Source organism: Trichomycterus rosablanca, chromosome 18, assembly GCF_030014385.1.
Source record: "Trichomycterus rosablanca isolate fTriRos1 chromosome 18, fTriRos1.hap1, whole genome shotgun sequence".
NCBI lineage: Eukaryota > Metazoa > Chordata > Actinopteri > Siluriformes > Trichomycteridae > Trichomycterus > Trichomycterus rosablanca.
The window spans coordinates 13498964-13517737 of NC_086005.1; the positions used below are offsets into that span (position 1 = coordinate 13498964).

Sequence of the window (18774 nt, forward strand, 5' to 3'; positions counted from 1 at the left end):
GTGACAATGACAGCACTGCTAGAGTTTTTAAATACTGTATCCACTCACTGTTCATACTATTAGATTACCTAGTTGGTCCACCTTGTAGATGTAAAGTCAGAGACGATCGCTCATCTATTGCTGCTGTTTGAGTTGGTCATCTTCTAGACCTTCATCAGTGGTCACAGGACGCTGCCTACGGGGCACTGTTGGCTGAATGTTTTTGGTTGGTGGACTATTCTCAGTCCAGCAGTGTCAGTGAGGTGTTTAAAAACTCCATCAGTGCTGCTGTGTCTTGTCCACTCATACCAGCACAGCTGAGAATGATCCACCACCTAAATAATACCTGCTCTGTAGTGGTCCTGTGGTCCAGATGGACTACCGTCAGTAATTGTAGAACTACAAAGTGCTTCTATTAGGTAAATGGAGCTGATAAAATGCACAGTAAGTGTAGAAACAAGGAGGTGGTCATAATGTTATTCCTCATCGGTGTATATCCACTTTAGACTTACTCATATCGTGTTTTTTACAGTGGTGATAAATACAATCTAAGCAGTCTGAGGGTTAATGGCCTTGCTCAAGGGTCATGTTGTGACAACTTGGCAGATGTGGGGATTAAGCTTAACCGCTGAGCTACCACTGCTATGAACATAGGTAGCAAAGGGGTAAGAACTTAATATAAGCATACATAAAAAGGGTAAAACTCAAAATTCCTAACATATGTGCAAAATGCGTTTTGAAGTTTTGTGTGAAGAAACAGATAAATGCAGTGTGGTTTTTACATATCGTTAACTGTAGAACTGTTGTTCCTGACACTTTTAAATCATCCTGCAATTCTTTTTAAGTGACCACTGGCTTTGCTTTTGCCTTTCTAAGTAGAGTAACATTGTAAAATATCACAGTAAAATCCTGCAATCTGTAGCGCATCTGTTCACAACGACTTGTGGTTTTATGAGCTTGTTGATTATTGAACCATTGGTACTGACAGGGTTATTTAAGGTCTTAGCTGTGGCTCTGTAGACTTTTAGAAATGCTGTTTAATAATTCTGTCCCTGAAAATGTCAGGACACTCAGTCATCTTCTCCATGGTGGCTACTAGCTCAGCCAGACCATTACCAGTGTACCAATCATTACCAGTACATTCTTAAAATCATCAAACAGTCACTTATTAGCAAAAACAAAAACAGCGATCTTCTAATTAAGCCTCAAAGTAGCCAAATTATAAATATTACGTAATATACTCTGTGAAAAGAATTACTGGCAGATACTTTCCAGCGTCTCTGCATATGTTTTGCTCTAAGCCAGAAATGTGTTCTCCAACAAGTAGCACTTGATGAGTTGGGGAAAAAGTAGCTAAAAATTATTTTCAGATAAATATTTACTAAATAAAGTGACTCATCCAGAGCAAACCAAACGACTAGGACAGCGCACTGGGTTAAAAACTACAGGACTGAAGTGAGGGGTTCAAGAACAGAAAGATGGATCTAAGCTCTTGAGATTCAGCAGATTGGAATCTGTTGTGACACGGCAGCCTCCTGTTTGTGTACAAGCTGAAAGTCAGCTCAGCACAAACATCTGAGCTCACACTAAAGCGAGGCCACACGCGACAAGCACCAAGCTGCCATGGATCTCCAAGAAAAGAAGAAATACTTTTAGTACTTTTATTAGAGAAATTTTGAAATGGTCAAACATCATTGGAACCAGAAGTAACGGTCCAGCCAATATTAACGCCTACTAACTCCACACTGTGCTTGTTTATTTTATGATCCAACAAAATGATCAAGGTTCTGTACAACTAGGACTTCAGCACAATATCAGTTACAAATGAGCACATCGTCATATACACAGACATTACACTAAAATGACTGCCTTAAAAATGTCTTAAACGTGTACGTAAGGTCATGCAAAGTGTTGCTCCACCAAATTTCCAGGTCTTCTGAGCTTTGGAGCTTCTGAGAACTGAGGAAAAAAACAACATTTAAACATTAAGCATTAAAATTTAAAAAGCAGCTTTTTTTGTTCTTCAGATCTTGCGTTTCTTCCACTCTGGCTCCTTGTCGGCTTCCTCATCCTCAGACTCCTCATCTGCAAAAACAGGATTCGGCTGAGTCCTGCACAGGGAAAAAAACAGAAATACTAGAAATTAAAAATACAGCAGGAACATTTTGCTCTAGAATTCTTGGTATTGTTTTGGTGCTTAATTAGCTTCATTTTACACCAAGAAAATGTGATCACATAGCTGAAGATGATGATGATAGCTGGGATTTATTGCCACGTCAGCACGATTACGGCTATATACGTGGCATGTGAAGTTTCTGGTTCATATAATGGTGACAATGTTTTTAAAGGGTGGGGTGCGGCTTGGTACTCCCATCATTTCCTTTATTACATAAGGTGTACTAGTTTCATAACTGAAGAAAAATCTAACGCATGTTTTCTTTTAGAAATTTGACTAAGGTAGAAATAGAACGTGATGAAGGCCAAAATATTAGACAATACTAAAACAAAATACAAAGGCTTTAAAATAATCTGTCCATGCCCATTCTTAACCCACAAATTATTTATATCAACTAGATACAACAAACCTGCCAGGAAAGAGATATGCATTCTGCCCAAATGTTCAGATGGTGGTAGCATTATTAAGTCACAAAAGGGTCTTCAAAGCCACAATTACATACTATCAAACTATTTAGGTTTGCAAGAAACCTTTTTCTAATATCAAAGTCTGACCTCACAAATTATTATTTTTTATGTAAATGGGCAGAGATTCCTACAGACACTTCAAGTCTTAAGGAAAGCCTGACCAAATGAAAACGTGTAAGTAGAAAAGGTGAGCAGGAGGACAAGAGATTTATATTAATGTCCATGGCTTTGAAATGGATGTCCAACAATTTTTTATCAGGTGTCCACATACTTTTGACCATATAGTGTGCAAAGACAAGGTCACACGTGATAGCTTTGATAGCTACACCAAAAGTTAATTGTTGCTTTAGTTTGGTACATACATTCGAGCCTTTATAAGCTACACATTAAATATTAAATAAAAAGTCTATTGTATCTGTCTCTGAGCAGTAAGGGCAGCACGGTGGCTAAGTGGGTAGCACTGTCGCCTCACAGCAAGAAGGTCCTGGGTTCGATCCTCAGGTGGGCCGGTCTGGGTCCTTTCTGTGTGGAGTTTGCATGTTCTCCCTGTGTTTGCGTGGGTTTACGCTGAGTGCTCCGGTTTCCTCCCACAGTCCAAAGACATGCAAGTAAGATAAATTGGAGATACTAAACTGCCCATGACTGTGTTCGATAAAACCTTGTGAACTGATGAATCTTGTGTGATGAGTAACTACCGTTCCTGTCATGAATGTAACCAAAGTGTAAAACATGATGTTAAAATCCTAATAAACAAACAAACTCTGAGCAGTACGTGTATAACATGTCCCAATACTTTTCAGCAACAGGTACTGGCAATCTGGTCAGAATTCATTAAAATGTATAGTAGACGTATGTATTGTAGCATATCTGCTCCCATCTACCAAATATTTAAACCTGAAAGTAAGATTGTCTTTTAGTAAAAAATGACCAATGATCAAAGCTGTCACTGTTCAGAGTTAAGCAAGCTTCATGTTTTCATGGACTTAAAATTAGCACTATTTAACAGGAAAAATAACAAATCCCGGGGCTTTTTGCATGACAACCTTTGTGCATATGGCAGTATAAAGCTATCTTAACTGTAGACTGTGTCACTTATATTCTAGCTGCTTAGTTTATTTAGGTTGCCATTGGATAACATCTGACTATCTAGACAAACATCCTTATAACATAAGGGACTTTTCTTTTCGACCTAGACGAGAGACTTTTCTTTACAATTTACTTGTACTGGATGCAGGTGAACCAGGCCTATTTATTACAACACAAACACAAAGGAGTTGATTATATTTACTAAAAAACTGAAGAGCATACTCAATGGTAAATTCTATTATAGAACTTTGGGGCACTCGGGTGGCGCAGCTGTAAATTATGCTAACACAGTACTGCTGGGATTTATGGTTTGACTCCTCAGTGATGCTATCACCCGGTCAGGAGTCTACAGACAGACGTGGTTGGCTATGACTGAGGGGGGATGACAGAGGCCCTGCGATGGATTGCCGACCTGTCCAGGGGTGTCTTACTGCATTGAAACTGAAAAAAAGTGGATAAAATACTGTTCAGACTTACAGAACACACTGAATTTGGCCTTATTTGCACTTTTAGAGCATTTATCCACTTCAGACTGACTCATATCATGTTTTTTACAGTGGTGATAAATACAATCTAAGCAATCCGAGGGTTAATGGCCTTGCTCAAGGGTCATGCTGTGACAACTTGGCAGATGTGGAGATTAAACTTAATCGCTGAGCTACCACTGCTATGGACATAGGTAGCACATGGGTAAGAACTTAATATAAGCATAAATAAAAAGGGTAAAACATTGATTTAAAATTCCCAACAAATGCGCAAAGCCCACTACTGCTGGGATTTATGGTCGACTACCCAGTGATGCTATCAGCCGGTCTGGCGTCTACAAACAGAGATGGTTGGCTATGTCCGAGGTGGGATTGGCCGAGGCCCTGTGATGGATTGGTAACCTGTTCAGGGGTGTATTACTGCATTACACCCAGTGACCCAGTCTGGTGAAACTGGATCAAACCAAAAGGAAACCTGTATTTAATAACATCAGAGTTGCTGGATGGAAGATTTGTTTAGAGATGGGTGTAAACTATTGGTAGAGTTGGAGCTGTTTAAAGCAGATGTTTGAAATAATTGCTGAACTATGAAAGCAGGATCGTGTGGTGAGAGATTGTGAGGAGCTACTGTTACTTTATCACATAGTGAAGTGTTTGACGGTCTCGGAAAAGAAGATTATGACTGATCGCCTGGGGAAAGAGTGGTAGAAGATAGAGAACAAAGTAAGGCAGGACAGATTACAAGAGTAAGAGTGGATGAAACCATTTCCCCACTTTCTCTACTATTCTGTACAGTGATTAAAACGCAATATCTGCTCATCTGTGAAGAGACACAATCTCTTGTTTGAGCCACAGTGGGTCTTCGGGTGGGCTGTACCAGACAATATAGTTTTCATGTCTGCAGGCAGCCCAAAAACCTGTCGGGTTGTGAACTGTCCCTCCCCAGACTACTGTCAGTGGGTACTCGCAACAGCTAGCTGTGAGCACCCCTTGCTGTTTGAGCAATACTTCAACCCAGTCACATTGCTAGAACGATTTGGCTCTTATCAAAGTCACTCAGGTCTTTTTGCTGATCATGTATCCCAAATTTAATACGTGAACTATGAGATACAACCATCACCCTTACGTTTAATGCATCCCTAACTGTAACATGTTTCAAAATTCAAAAGGCATTGTCATGCACATTTTTAGGGGTGATCCCTATGTTTTGGCTGATTGATGTATTTCCCATATTTTCTGAGAGTTCTGTTGCCTTCATTAAAAAAGCAACAGCAACCTTTTCACTGCTTTGCCCATTGCCAAGTGATTACAACTCAGTATGCATTATGGAATTCCTTAATTCACCCTCAAAAGACCAGACCAGGTCCTGTTGCCATATACCACAAGTATTAGAAATAAATGGGAAAGCAGGACTGAGATCTCATTAATGGATAGTCACAATGGATAAGTTGCTCCAGTACAAGACAAAGAATGTGGTGATGGACGACACAAGAGACGTAATGTGTTCAGCGTGCTGTGTATCAGTATCCAGGTTCTCGAGTATCGGCTGAGTAGTATTTCTACATGTGCGGGGTAGCAAAGTTGTATGTCACCACCTACCTGCTCTCTGCCCTGACACCTTAGGAAAGCAATTAACACAGCATGACAATAGAAGACACAGGATCATTTGGACACAGAAGGTTTTCTTACCCAAGTTCTACAATAGATCTCGTTAGTGTCAACAGCATCATTAGGTGTTGTGACTGAAGGTCGAGTCTATATGGGCGAGTTACTCTAATGTAATGATGGTTAAGGTTACACGGAGACGCTCGTAAAAAACGTGTGTCAATTACAGGTCTCTACTAAGAATTGAACCATGGCGTCATGAATGTTAGTCCATCAGGGATTTATAAACCTAGCCTTAGTGGTAGCTTCTATATATTTGTGCCATGCTGGTGCCGTGTTGTTGTTTTTTTACATATACAGTCCTGCTTGTTTTTGCTAAATTTAAGATGGTTTGGTAAAGATGGGGGATAAACCCACCCCCCAAAGTGTGCAAGGCAATGGCTACTTCAAAAGCCACTGGGCTTTTCAAAAAAATTCCAAAACAGTGTGTAGCCACCAACAGAATACTGTGTACCAACCAACAGTGGTCTGAAGAAGTACAAGTCTCAAACCACTGAGCAGTGGTTAGCATCTGATATTACTTTTAATACTGGTGATAAGGTGAATGTGTCAGAATACACAAAGCATTAAACCCTTCTGTGTAAGAAGCAGTTTAGTAAAAGGCCAAATAAAGGAAGATCTGGCTTCGTACAGAAGTTTAAGGACCTGCGACCAGATACCACAGGATTTCTTATCGATGTCTTATCGAGTTTAAGTCAGTGCTGTTTTGCTAGCATTTTAGGAGAGTGATCCTAATGTTTTGAATCATTGATGCTAGTTTCAGTTGTATCCATGTACCGTGGAATGTAAGGAAAGTATGGAAAGCTATGGAAATCTTAAAAAAGTGGACTAAAAGGTTTGTCAAGTCAGGAATGTTACTTAAAGCCACTGCTACAACATGTGCCAACAGAGGGTGTGACTAATAAGAGGACAATAAGTGTACAAAGTGTTCAAAATCTTACATTTGCTCCGACTAATATTAAAACAACCCTATACACCATGTCATTATCATGTTAAGTGTCGTTGCACTGCTAAAAATGGTCCATAACCCAAACATTAGCTGGTCTTTGCGGTCAGTTGTGGGTTCCTCAATGGTTGGAGAGTGAAAAGGTGTACAGAGCAACAGTTGGGCTGCTAGTAACAAGTAACAACCTGAAAATGAAAGTCTCCATTTAACTGTACTTTGTGCAGATAGATCAGTCGTATCTGTTTAGATCAGGGCGGTCTGACAGGTGAATGGACCACCTGCAAACTCTGATTCATTCATTCAGTCTAGTCCAGGTAAACATGTCAAAGCAAAAAGCCAACAGAAAGGAAAGAAGTGATGGAGATTTAACAGGCTGACAGTTTCTTATCTGCCAACACTTAAAAAAAACACTTTTTTTGTTCTTGAAGGGACCAAAAGTCAACTTCACTGCGATCCATATTCCTAAAATGTCAATACAAATTCTTTTTTCTTACTTAAAAACAAAACTCTTGAATTTGGGGCTGTAAAGTCCATTAAAATGTTATGGACTCAGTTTTATTTTTAAGAACTGAGTGTACTTTGGCTTCTGAAGTTTGGTTTTATTTGAATAATATATGCATAGCACATATTTCTTAAACTATATCCAGTTGTAAGGTAATGTCAGACAGGGTTTTCAATGGGATGTCAGGACACACTGTAATCTATAAAACTGAAGAAGCAAAACAGTTTTGGTGTGGCGTTAACCAGTATTTAAATGTTACACATAGTTGAGGTAAAAAATACATAACTTTGTAAGGGACATGGCACATAATGAATTTTAATAATCTCTGAAGCTGTTTGCTTTTTCTTTAGAATGATGGATTGGAACACATTTGTTTAATAAAAAAAGAGTGATAGTAGAACGTCATTGAATTTGTGGCATGACCTTCTAATTCCATGCTAGTGATTATGACTGACTAGAGCTGGTAGGCAGTCATTAAACTGAGCTGCATGGTTTAGGCTTAATTCCACTAAAGAGATGTCAATGAGCTGAAAATGAGAGTCCACAGAAAAGGACCCAGACGAAAAAAAGATTTTAAATTACTCTTTCACTCTGCTTCGTACAGTTTGCCAAATAATGTGTTTGCTCCGTGTCAAGGGTTTTCAAAAATTAAATAATATTCACGCAGCAAAAGTCATGACACGCTTTCTATATTTTGCTGGTCTGAAAGAGCTGTGTTCCAAACCACAGATTACAATGATAAATTATGTGTCAGACTAATACATTATTTAGAAAGACAGCATTGACATACTGTTCAGCAAGTCAGTATGTGGTTTGAGCCACGGCCAGTGGAAAGGACTTCCACCCAGCTTCCTCATCTCTGACTTGAATAAAATTTGTGTAAAGCAGTCATGCTTAATATTTTTTTTAAATAAGCAGCGAAATCCTGACAGTCCAAAATTATAGCTTCATTATACAACTGTTGAGACAGTGTAGAGAGGCCAAGTCTGCAGCTTTGGACACATTTCTAGCTAGTGCACTGCCTTACTTCCCTACATTACCATATTTTAATGTGTGTCTTAATGTGCATGTGTGTGTATTTAACCATTTAATCAAATCCATACTGTTTTATTTTTCATTTACCTCGGATGACCTTTGCGTTAGCTGCAGCTCAATTGGCAACATGATCTGTCTCAGGTTGTCGCCCATACATACACAGCTTTTTAAACATTTATGCATCCATCATCCAAGGTGAGACAACAAGGGAATGATGCACAGGTGCAACCTGACCTGAGTCACGCACACAAACACACACACAGACACATGCAAGCAGTTTCGCACACGTTTACACAATGGCCTTTATCTCTCGTTGACAGTAGCCAACGAGAGATGAACATAACCCTTGTGTCTGCCAAGTGGCTGCACGTTTTGCATTTTTCCCCTATTTTTCCAAAGGAACAGTTTGTAATACATTTGAAATGTATTTATTAAAAGCGTTCCCAGTCTCTGCCCAATACATTTACATTAAGGTATTAAGCAGATGCTTTTGTCTAAAATGACTTACAATTGTTACTAAATAAAATGCGACGCTTAGGGCCCAACAATGGCAACTTGGCAGTGGATGGGTTTGAACCAGTGACCTTCTAATCACTAGACCAGTACCATAACCACTGAGCTGCCACTGCACCGACACTACCTACAGCATTTACTGTCAGATACACACTATGTAATTTTAAAGCCAGTTTTTCAGTGTAGTGTGCATTATTTAGCAGCAAATCGGTTTCTCCAGGTTTTAACTGGAATCAGCCAAAATATGGTGTCTGGAAAAAACGGCAAGAAATTTTGACTATAAGGTCAGGGTTTTTTATATTTTCTTTATGTATTTTCTCCCCTTTTTCTTCCTCTTTAGCGCGTCCAATTGCCAGATTGCGTCATGCTTCCTCTCCACCAATGCCGATCCCCGCTCTGATTGAGGAGAACGAAGCTAACCCACACCCCCTCCGACACGTGGGCAGCATGCCGTATGCACCTTATCACCTACACTTTGGCGAGTGCAGTGCAGCTCAGTGTTGTGTACGGAGAGACACACCCTGAGAGCACTCTTTTCTCATCTCTGTGCAGGCACCATCAATCAGCCAGCAGAGGTTGTAATTGCACCAGTCATGAGAGAGAGACCCCATCCGGCTTAGTCCCACCCATATCTGAACAACAGGCCAATCGTTGTTCATGTGGCCGCTCAGCCTTAGCCGGCAGGCAGAGCTGAGATTCAATATGATGTATTCGAGATCCCAGCTCTGGTTCCAGCGTGTGTTTTTACCGCTGCGCCACCTGAGCGGCCCAAGGTCAAATTTTGAAGGCAGAGCTCAAGGTACCAAGCAACTAACTGTGTCCCAAACTGGACATTACAGTTCTACATAGTACATCTGATGACTGCACTATGAATACTATAATTATTTAGTACACTATTTACTTAGTATTATTTAGTATACTATAGTTATTAATACACACTATTTAGCAGAAAGAATGTAGTTTGGGATGCAACCCAAAAAATCACTTGTGTAAGCAATGTCCACCTGCCTCTTAGATCATGGATGTATGATTGCATGACACCACCAAAAACGTGGAATTGTCTCGCAAGTAATAAAAGCAAATCTTTTGTAAAGCATTATGTGTTGAGGTAAAACAGACTGCACTGTAGTGTTACAACAGTGTATATACAGAAGTTACAGTGAGTAATGGTGCATTCGTGCATAATGCTGTGGTTTCAGGCATGATAAAAGTACCCTAGTACATTAAAAGACTATATGAGGGTATGGAGCGCGGCCACACTTGTTTAAGATCAATTCATTGTCGACTTTTGAAACATTAATCCCATTACAGATGACAGCTGATGTGGTGTTTTGGGACCAGCAATTAAAGGACCACATTATCTACTAAACGTTGCATTCATGCTTTTGCTTTCTGTTATTCTGGCAGTCACGTACACAGTCATGTTTGTTTATTTTGTGGTAAGGTGTTCCATGCTGGCGAATGATAAAATGTTTAGTGTGTGGCTTCGTTTGCTTACGCTTTGTAGGCTGGGGAAACCCAAAAGGGGTTCTCGGCTGCATCTCTGGCATGGCGCAGGATGGCCTCTCGAGCGTTGCTGTCGTCCGACTTGTCCAGAGCAATGTTCTTAACGATGTAGGATGACAGTGTGCCACCATGCGCAGCCACACGACCTCCTCTGCCTGTTCACAAACCAGAAGCATAAAAGATGACGTGACTTAAAAAGTATACATTTCAGAGTATCTGCAAAATTAGTTTACAAAGCTGATTTATTAAGTAGGAGACATCTCACATGTAAAAATATTGTCGGGTGTACGGTAGGAGTAAGAGGTATATGTCACAGCAGATTTGGGAATTTACCTCTTTCTACAAATGCTTTTCTTCTGTGATTTTACGGATTAAGATATTATTTGGTTTTATGTCTCTTGGCTATTTTTAACTGGATGAGCCACTTTCTTGGCACAGCTATGGTTGGATCTTTGACCAGTCTACTTGGCAGAATTGGTAGAGTTTAACCAGATGTTGCTGGTTTTCTGGCATTGACGCTTCCGTGTAATGATTATGGCTTAGTCTAAAGTGCCGTCAGTCTACCCCAATTTATATGGACACACTGAAGTCACCAGCTGTAGCCAATCTATCACTAATAATGAATGCCACAAAATTAGAGCACATTATGAAATCAAACAAGTGATGATCTTCATAGCTGCTTGGATATTTTTGACCATAAAGATGTGTTTAAGTTTTAGACTTATGCAGAATAATAGAACGCCTGCACATAATAATTGGGACAGTGGTAGCCTAGTGGGTAGAGCTTTGGGGTATCCACCGGTTCAAATCCAGGCTCTGCTATGCAGCCACTGTTGGGTCTTTGAGCAAGGCCCTTAACCCTATCTGCTCCAGGGGTGCCGTGCGATGGGTGCCGTACGATGGCTGACCCTGCGCTCTGACCCCAGCTTCCAAATAAGCTGGGATATGCAACTGTATATGTATATATGACAAATAAAGTATATCTTAAATAAACAAAAGTGAAACCCTAAGTGTTTTCACTTATTATTTCCTATTAATATTGTCTTTAAATTCTTTACAGAACAATAATACATTATATATTACTGATATACTATGCTGAATAAAAATAGCAGATAATAAAAATGCCCATTTTAAACCTCTAGCTTGTTTAAGTGACCATATTTATGGAACATGATCAAGTATCACCAAAATAAAATCTAATAATCTACTATTTACACTGACTTGAAGAACTTTAAGGACCTGCAGACATCCCAAAATGAATGTTGTTCTTCAAAGCCCTTTGTAAAGTGAGATAGGTCAGGAAAACCCGGGCCTCCCTCATCTTGCTTGTACACACGTGCAAAATGTTAAAGAAAACATCCTCCTCCGCCGGTGAAAGTGTATTTATGTTATGTTTAAACATGGGAGTCGTACTGGAGGCACCGAGATCGGGGGATTCTCTCGTGATTAGGGAGCTAAATATGGTTATCGCTACAGATATCATGTTAAATACAAGAAGGTTTACACAAGTAAAGAGGTGCACTGTAATATATGATTGACAGGTTTACTGCAGGGTCACAAAGACAGAGGAAACCAGAACGCTCCCCCTGCGCCTCTGTTGAAGGTTGACTCAAAATAGAGCGGGAAAAGAGCCAAACTCGTCCCTGTCTGGTCCTTGGCCAGGTCTTTAATGTAATCTTATAGTGTGTTTACTTAAAGTCGCAGACTAGATCCTACAGCAGCAAGGATCTGAGAAAATACAAACAGGAGCAGAGATATACTGCAAAAACACAGCAGGGCTCTAGCTTCAAGGATTTTACATCACCTGGGCCGGACATGGGTGGCTCGGGCTTGTGGGATTTGAGCGGGTCGAGGCGGTCCTTCTCCAGCTGCTTCTTGGTGCTGCGCTGTCTGGCTTCACGGAACATTGGCAAAGCGTGAGCTGAAAATAAGGACAGAAAGACATTAATTGAATAAGAAAAACAATGATGCAAGCACAACAAAAACCACAAATGCGAAATGCTTCTCAGAGCTTCGTCTAATTAAGAGGATATGCTGCTGGCTCAGCGGTTAAGGTACTGGACTAGTAATCAGAAAGCTGCAAGTTCAAGTCCCACCACCGCCAGGTTGGTTTCAATTGCTCAAATTGTATTCAGTCATAATTGTAAGTTGCTTTGATAAAATAATCAGTTAATCGGTTCAAGCCCCACCATTGCCAAGCTGTCACTGTTGAGCCCCTGAGCAAAGGCCGTAACCCCTTAACTGCTCAAACTGTAAGCGTCTCCTAAATACAGCTTTTTTCAGCTGTTCCTGTTAGTTGTGGCCACATACAGTATCTCACAAAAGTGAGTACACCCCTTAGATTTCATTATATCTTTTCATGGGACAACACTATAGAAATGAAACTTGGATATAACAGATTTACTGTGTTCTGAAAACAATTCAACACACAGCCATTGATGTCTAGCTGGCAACATAAGTGAGTACACCCCACAGTGAACATGTCCAAATTGTGCCCAAAGTGTCAATATTTTGTGTGACCACCATTATTATCCAGCACTGCCTTAACCCTCCTGGGCATGGAATTCACCAGAGCTGCACAGGTTGCTACTGGAATCCTCTTCCACTCCTCCATGATGACATCACGGAGCTGGTGGATGTTAGACACCTTGAACTCCTCCACCTTCCACTTGAGGATGCCCCACAGGTGCTCAATTGGGTTTAGTCCATCACCTTTACCTTCAGCTTCCTCAGCAAGGCAGTTGTCATCTTGGAGGTGTGTTTTCGAAGGGAGGGGATCATGCTCTGTTTCAGAATGTCACAGTACGTGTTGGAATTCATGTTTCCCTCAATGAACTGCAGCTCCCCAGTGCCGGCAGCACTCATGCAGCCCAAGACCATGATGCTACCACCACCATGCTTGACTGTAGGCAAGAGACAGTTGTCTTGGTACTCCTCACCAGGGTGCCGCCACACATGCTGGACACCATCTGAGCCAAACAAGTTGATCTTGGTCTCGTCAGACCACAGGGCATTCCAGTAATCCATGTTCTTGGACTGCTTGTCTTCGGCAAACTGTTTGCGTGCTTTCTTGTGCGTCAGCTTCCTTCTGGGATGACGACCATGCAGACCGAGTTGATGCAGTGTGCGGCGTATGGTCTGAGCACTGACAGGCCGACCTCCCACGTCTTCAACCTCTGCAGCAATGCTGGCAGCACTCATTTGTCTATTTTTTAAAGCCAACCTCTGGATATGATGCTGAACACGTGGACTCAACTTCTTTGGTCGACCCTGGCGAAGCCTGTTCCGAGTGGAACCTGTCCTGGAAAACCGCTGTATGACCTTGGCCACCATGCTGTAGCTCAGTTTCAGGGTGTTAGCAATCTTCTTATAGCCCAGGCCATCTTTGTGGAGAGCAACAATTCTATTTCTCACATCCTCAGAGAGTTCTTTGCCATGAGGTGCCATGTTGAATATCCAGTGGCCAGTATGAGAGAATTGTACCCAAAACACCAAATTTAACAGCCCTGCTCCCCATTCACTCCTGGGACCTTGACACATGACACCAGGGAGGGACAACGACACATTTGGGCTCAATTTGGACATGTTCACTGTGGGGTGTACTCACTTATGTTGCCAGATATTTACACATTAACGGCTGTGTGTTGAGTTATTTTCAGAAGACAGTAAATCTACACTGCTATACAAGCTGTACACTGACTACTCTAAGCTATATCCAAGTTTCATTTCTATGGTGTTGTCCAATGAAAAGATATAATAAAATATGTGAGGGGTGTACTCACTTTTGTGAGATACTGTACATCTCCATCATACCCTGTCCTGAGCATCCACCTCTTTTACCCCAATCTCCCTAACCTCATCCCCAAGCCTCCTTTTTGGCAGGTCCATTCTCAGCACCCTTCTCCTAATAGAACCTTCATCTCTCCTCTGAACATGCCAAACCATCTCCTCCCTAACTTTGTCTCTGAAACATCCCATCTCCGCTGTACCTCTAATGACCTTGTTCCTAAACCTTTTCATTCTCGGAATACCCAACAAGAATCTCAGCATGTTTATCTCTGTCACCTCCAGCTCCCTCTCCTTTTAGTCAGTGCCACCGCCTCCAAGCCGTACAACAAAGCAGGCCTCACTACTGTCTTGTAAACTTTCCCTTTCACTCTGGCAGATACCCTTCTATTAAAAATCACTCCTGCCACTCTATACCACCCACTTCACCCTGCCTGCACCTCTCCATTATGCTGTACATTCAACCTGAGTTTAAACTTGTCAATTTTCATCAACCTAACTCCCTGCAGCTTCACCTTTCCGTCACCCTTCATCTTATTCACGCACATGTAGTCCGTTTTTCAACTCCAATGCATACCTCCATCTCCCGAGGCTCCCCTTAACCTGCTCGCTACTCTCACTACAAATCACAATGTCATCCATGAACATCATATTACTTAGAGACTCCTTCCTAACCCTGTTCATCAGCCTGTCCATGACTATTGCGAAGAGAAAAAAGGACTCAGAGCTGTGATGCAGTTCCACTTCAACTTTTAACCCGTCCATCATTTTAAATGCTCATTTCACCGCCCTGTCCTCATCCATATCACGCACCAATCTCATATACTTCTCTGCCTCTCCTGATGTCCTCATTTAATACCAATGCTCCTCTTTCGGCACCCTATTATAAACCTTCTCTAGATCTACAAACACACAAAACTCCTTTCTGCCTTTCCTATACTTTTCCATCAACATTCTCAAAGCAAACATCACATCTGTGGTGCACACTTCTCTCTTTGCTTTACACCACATCTATATACTCCAGTCTACTTTCTTTGTCTCTCTAAAGATCCCAGTTCTTTTTCCCAACCTCTTCCTTGTCTCAACAGTAGCACAGTTTCCACCAGTACCCTGTTGATCAACAGTACTAGAGGCAGTCATTGTTAACCCGGGCCTTGACTGATTCGGTGTGTACATTTGACTTTAGATCCACATTTAATTTGGTACAGTTTTTACACCAGATGAGCCTCCTGACGCAACCGTTCCTATTTACCCAGGCTTGGGACCAGCACTAAGAGTGCACTGATACGTGCACCCCCAATAGCTAGGTTCTATAGTTAAGGCTCTACCTAATTCATGGCCGTGAAATTAGCTGTTTCCCATGTAATATGCAACCATTTCCCGTGCAACCGTCGCTATTTACCCGGGCTTGGGACCAGCACTAAGAGTGCACTGATACGTGCACCCCCAATAGCTAGGTTCTACAGTTAAGGCTCTACCTAATTCATAGTGAAATTCAAATGTAAGGTTTATATTTAGTAATTTCACTATTTTATTCGTGTAGCTTTTTCACATTTACTGGGTGGTCCTAACAATCCTACAGCAATTCAGTTAGCTATCGGTTAGTCAAAATGTCAAAGTCTAAAGCAGCTAAGAACATTACTCGGGTAAGTGTTTTTACCATTGGAAAACATTGGGGGGGGGGGGGGGGGGGGGGGGGGGAAGTTGTTCCAAAACACAGGACCTTCACTGAATGTTCTATGTTTACATTCAACTATTAAATTGTATTGTAGCTTCCATTTATTCTATCATTCAATTTAATTTAATGACTGTCATGAACATAAATTTAGTACGGCTCTACGTATAGTGATTATAAATTACATCTGTGTTAGGATTACAACAATGGCAAGTACCACACCTTTGCATGCCACTGTAGCAAACTGCATGGATGGTAATGCTAAATTTTGTTATGGTTTTTTACTTTTCCGTAAAATCTTTCGATTTCACAGTATGTAAAACACAACCAAAATACACGAGTCAGTGAGTGTTGTGTTTGCATGTGCTATGTGTGGTGGTGGTCACCCAGAGTAGGAAAGATGAAGTGATTTTCCATTCAGGAGCACTGCTGTCACTGCACACTGTTAATTCCTCTCCTGCATGCTACATTAAGCAAAAAGGTTAGCGGTGACACATTCAATTGCTCTGCTTCTGTCTCCCTCAATGAGCCATCATTTCACTTTCCCCTTGAATTTTCCACGCGTCACTCGGCTCGGCCTATCGGCTTACAAGGCGGCACATCAGCGTCGGTTAAATCAGGCGGCAATCTACTACGGGCGCTGGAGAACGCCCTTAATGCTAAGAGTTTTAATGGTGAGGTGAACGTGAATGACTCTGTATTGTTTGGGTGGGTGGCACGGGGGTGTGACACGCGTTGGCCTGACTGGAACCCTCATGGCAGGCGCGTGGCTGGTGGCGTGCCAGTCGCTAATAGACTCGTGGCTTAAGGGTCAAGGGTCGTGTGGGACAGCAATCCAATGGAAAGCACTCGCATACACTTCTACAGGACTGCTGCACTAATGAAAAGAGTAAATGGACACTGGAAGGGCAGCAGCATTGCCCCCAAATGCCCTGTGTTTATCAATACAAGTGCATTTTAATTAAAGGTTTACATGCACTTGTTTCTTATCTGTGACTAAATGATTCAAACATTTTATTGCCACAAAAGAAAACAGGTTTATTGTGGGTGTTCCAAAAACTGTGAGAAAACTGTCACCTGATACTAAAACCCCCTCGAAAAAAAAGCTGCATTTTTGCATGAAACCATGGTGATGGCAAGCTCCCTTTTTAATGGCAATGTATGGACAGTGTCATGCTCCAGCAGCTTCTTAATCTGACCATCCAGACAAACTACTTACCATAAAGTGACAGGTAAACTAGATGTGTTTATATGGGCATAGAGAAGTACATGGGCATAGAAGATTACCAGAAGACCCACAATATTCCTAGAAAAAAAAACTAAAATCCATTGAAGGTGTGATTTGTTTCAGTCATTCAGTCACAGAAGTAGAACCATTGCAGAAATCAATAAAATCCAAAGACTGCTATTAAATGCAAGTCCCTTACTGGTTTATGTACACCTTTGAATATTGATTTACTTATTTATTAGGATTTTAACGTCATGAATTTACACATTCATGTAACATTCATGACAGAAACGGTAGTTACTTGTTACTCAAGATTCATCAGTTCACAAGTTTTAATGTCAAACACAGTCATGGACAATTTTGTATCTTCAATTAGCCTGACTGCATGTCTTTGGACTGTGTGAGTAAACCGGAGCACCGGTAGAAACCCACGCAGACACAGGGAGAACATGCAAACTCCACACAGAATAGGAACCAGACCGCCCCACCTGGGGATCGAACCCAGGACCTTCTTGCTACCCACTGAGCCCAAGTGCCGCCCTACGCCTTTGAATATAGCTCTGCAAGTCAGAACTACATATTTGGTTTGCACTCACGAGTAATGATGTAGTCCTGCGTCAGTGTTTCGGCCTGCTTCTCCTTCTGCTTGCTCTTCACCACACACAGCTTGGCACCCCTTGAAAACAAAATAAAAATTTTAAAAATTAATTTTAATGTGTATATTAATAGGGGAAAACACTTGGGGTTTAAAATGTATGGGTTGGGTAATCCAAATGTATTAATGCTGTGACTGGCATAGATTTGAATACTATGTCAAAACAACAATGTTTACTAGTTCACACAAAAGTATATTTTCCATAGTGTCCATAACAGCATTGAAAAACTCCGAAAGTAGTCGGGCTTTGGTATGTTGTGTCAGATTTTTCGAGTCTAATAAATACATGATACATATAATATTGTTTCATTGGGCACTCAAACATAATTGAGGTGCTTGGGTGGTGCAGCTGTGCAAGCAAACAACTATGGCATGTTGGAACTCATGACTTTGAATCTCTGCAGAGCCACCAACCTAGCTGGTTGTCTACACAAATACTATTGTCGGGTTTGTGGGAGCGAAGGTCGGACAGGGTCTTCCCACTGCAATATGCGACCCCAATTTGGGGGAGGGTGTGTCACATGGAGCTTAGTGTGGCTCTCTGTATGCATTACAGCTCTGTGTGGAAACCCCAAACTGGCAAGTGATAAGAAGCGGCCACAGACTGAACACCTCTTGAGGGGTCATGTGGTGATCCGGCTCTTCATGATCAGATTAGGGTTGTGCAAGCAGCAGCCGATTCACAATAATAAATTGGAAATTACTAGATTGGGGGATAAAGAAGGAAACATCCAGGTGGAAAACAGAAAGTAAACAGATCAGAAAGTAATTTGTGTTCTATGTTATGTTATTTCTGTTATATTCTCGGTTTTGTACTTTAAGTCTACTAAATCCTGTCCAAAGGAGAAAAACCTTAATGGGTACGCACAACATTGATCAGAAACAGAGAGAGAACGAGTGAGTGAGTGAGTGAGTCCTCGCTGCCCTTGTCCTCAGTAGTCACTGTTAATGGACTAAAACTGGACAGTTTAATGAATAGTTTTATCTGATGGCCTCTCAGCTGGAACTGATGGGATAAGTAGTAGTTGGTTTCACGTTTTTTCAGTCTCACTACTCTTATCTGTTCTGAG

General features: G+C 41.3%; 1 protein-coding gene across 1 annotated transcript in view; it reads right to left on the reverse strand.

Annotated features, from left to right (window-relative positions):
- Positions 1-1626: 1626 nt before the first annotated feature.
- Positions 1627-18774, reverse strand: part of LOC134332493 (WD repeat-containing protein 70) — an 86284-nt gene continuing 69136 nt past the window's right edge. Inside the window, exons 15-18 of the mRNA XM_063014157.1 lie at positions 17646-17725; positions 12165-12281; positions 10353-10515; positions 1627-2090 (exon numbers count right to left, since the gene is read on the reverse strand). Coding sequence (XP_062870227.1) covers positions 2003-2090; positions 10353-10515; positions 12165-12281; positions 17646-17725 — 448 coding nt within the window. The 3' untranslated portion in view covers positions 1627-2002. The remainder of the gene's footprint in view (positions 2091-10352; positions 10516-12164; positions 12282-17645; positions 17726-18774) is intronic.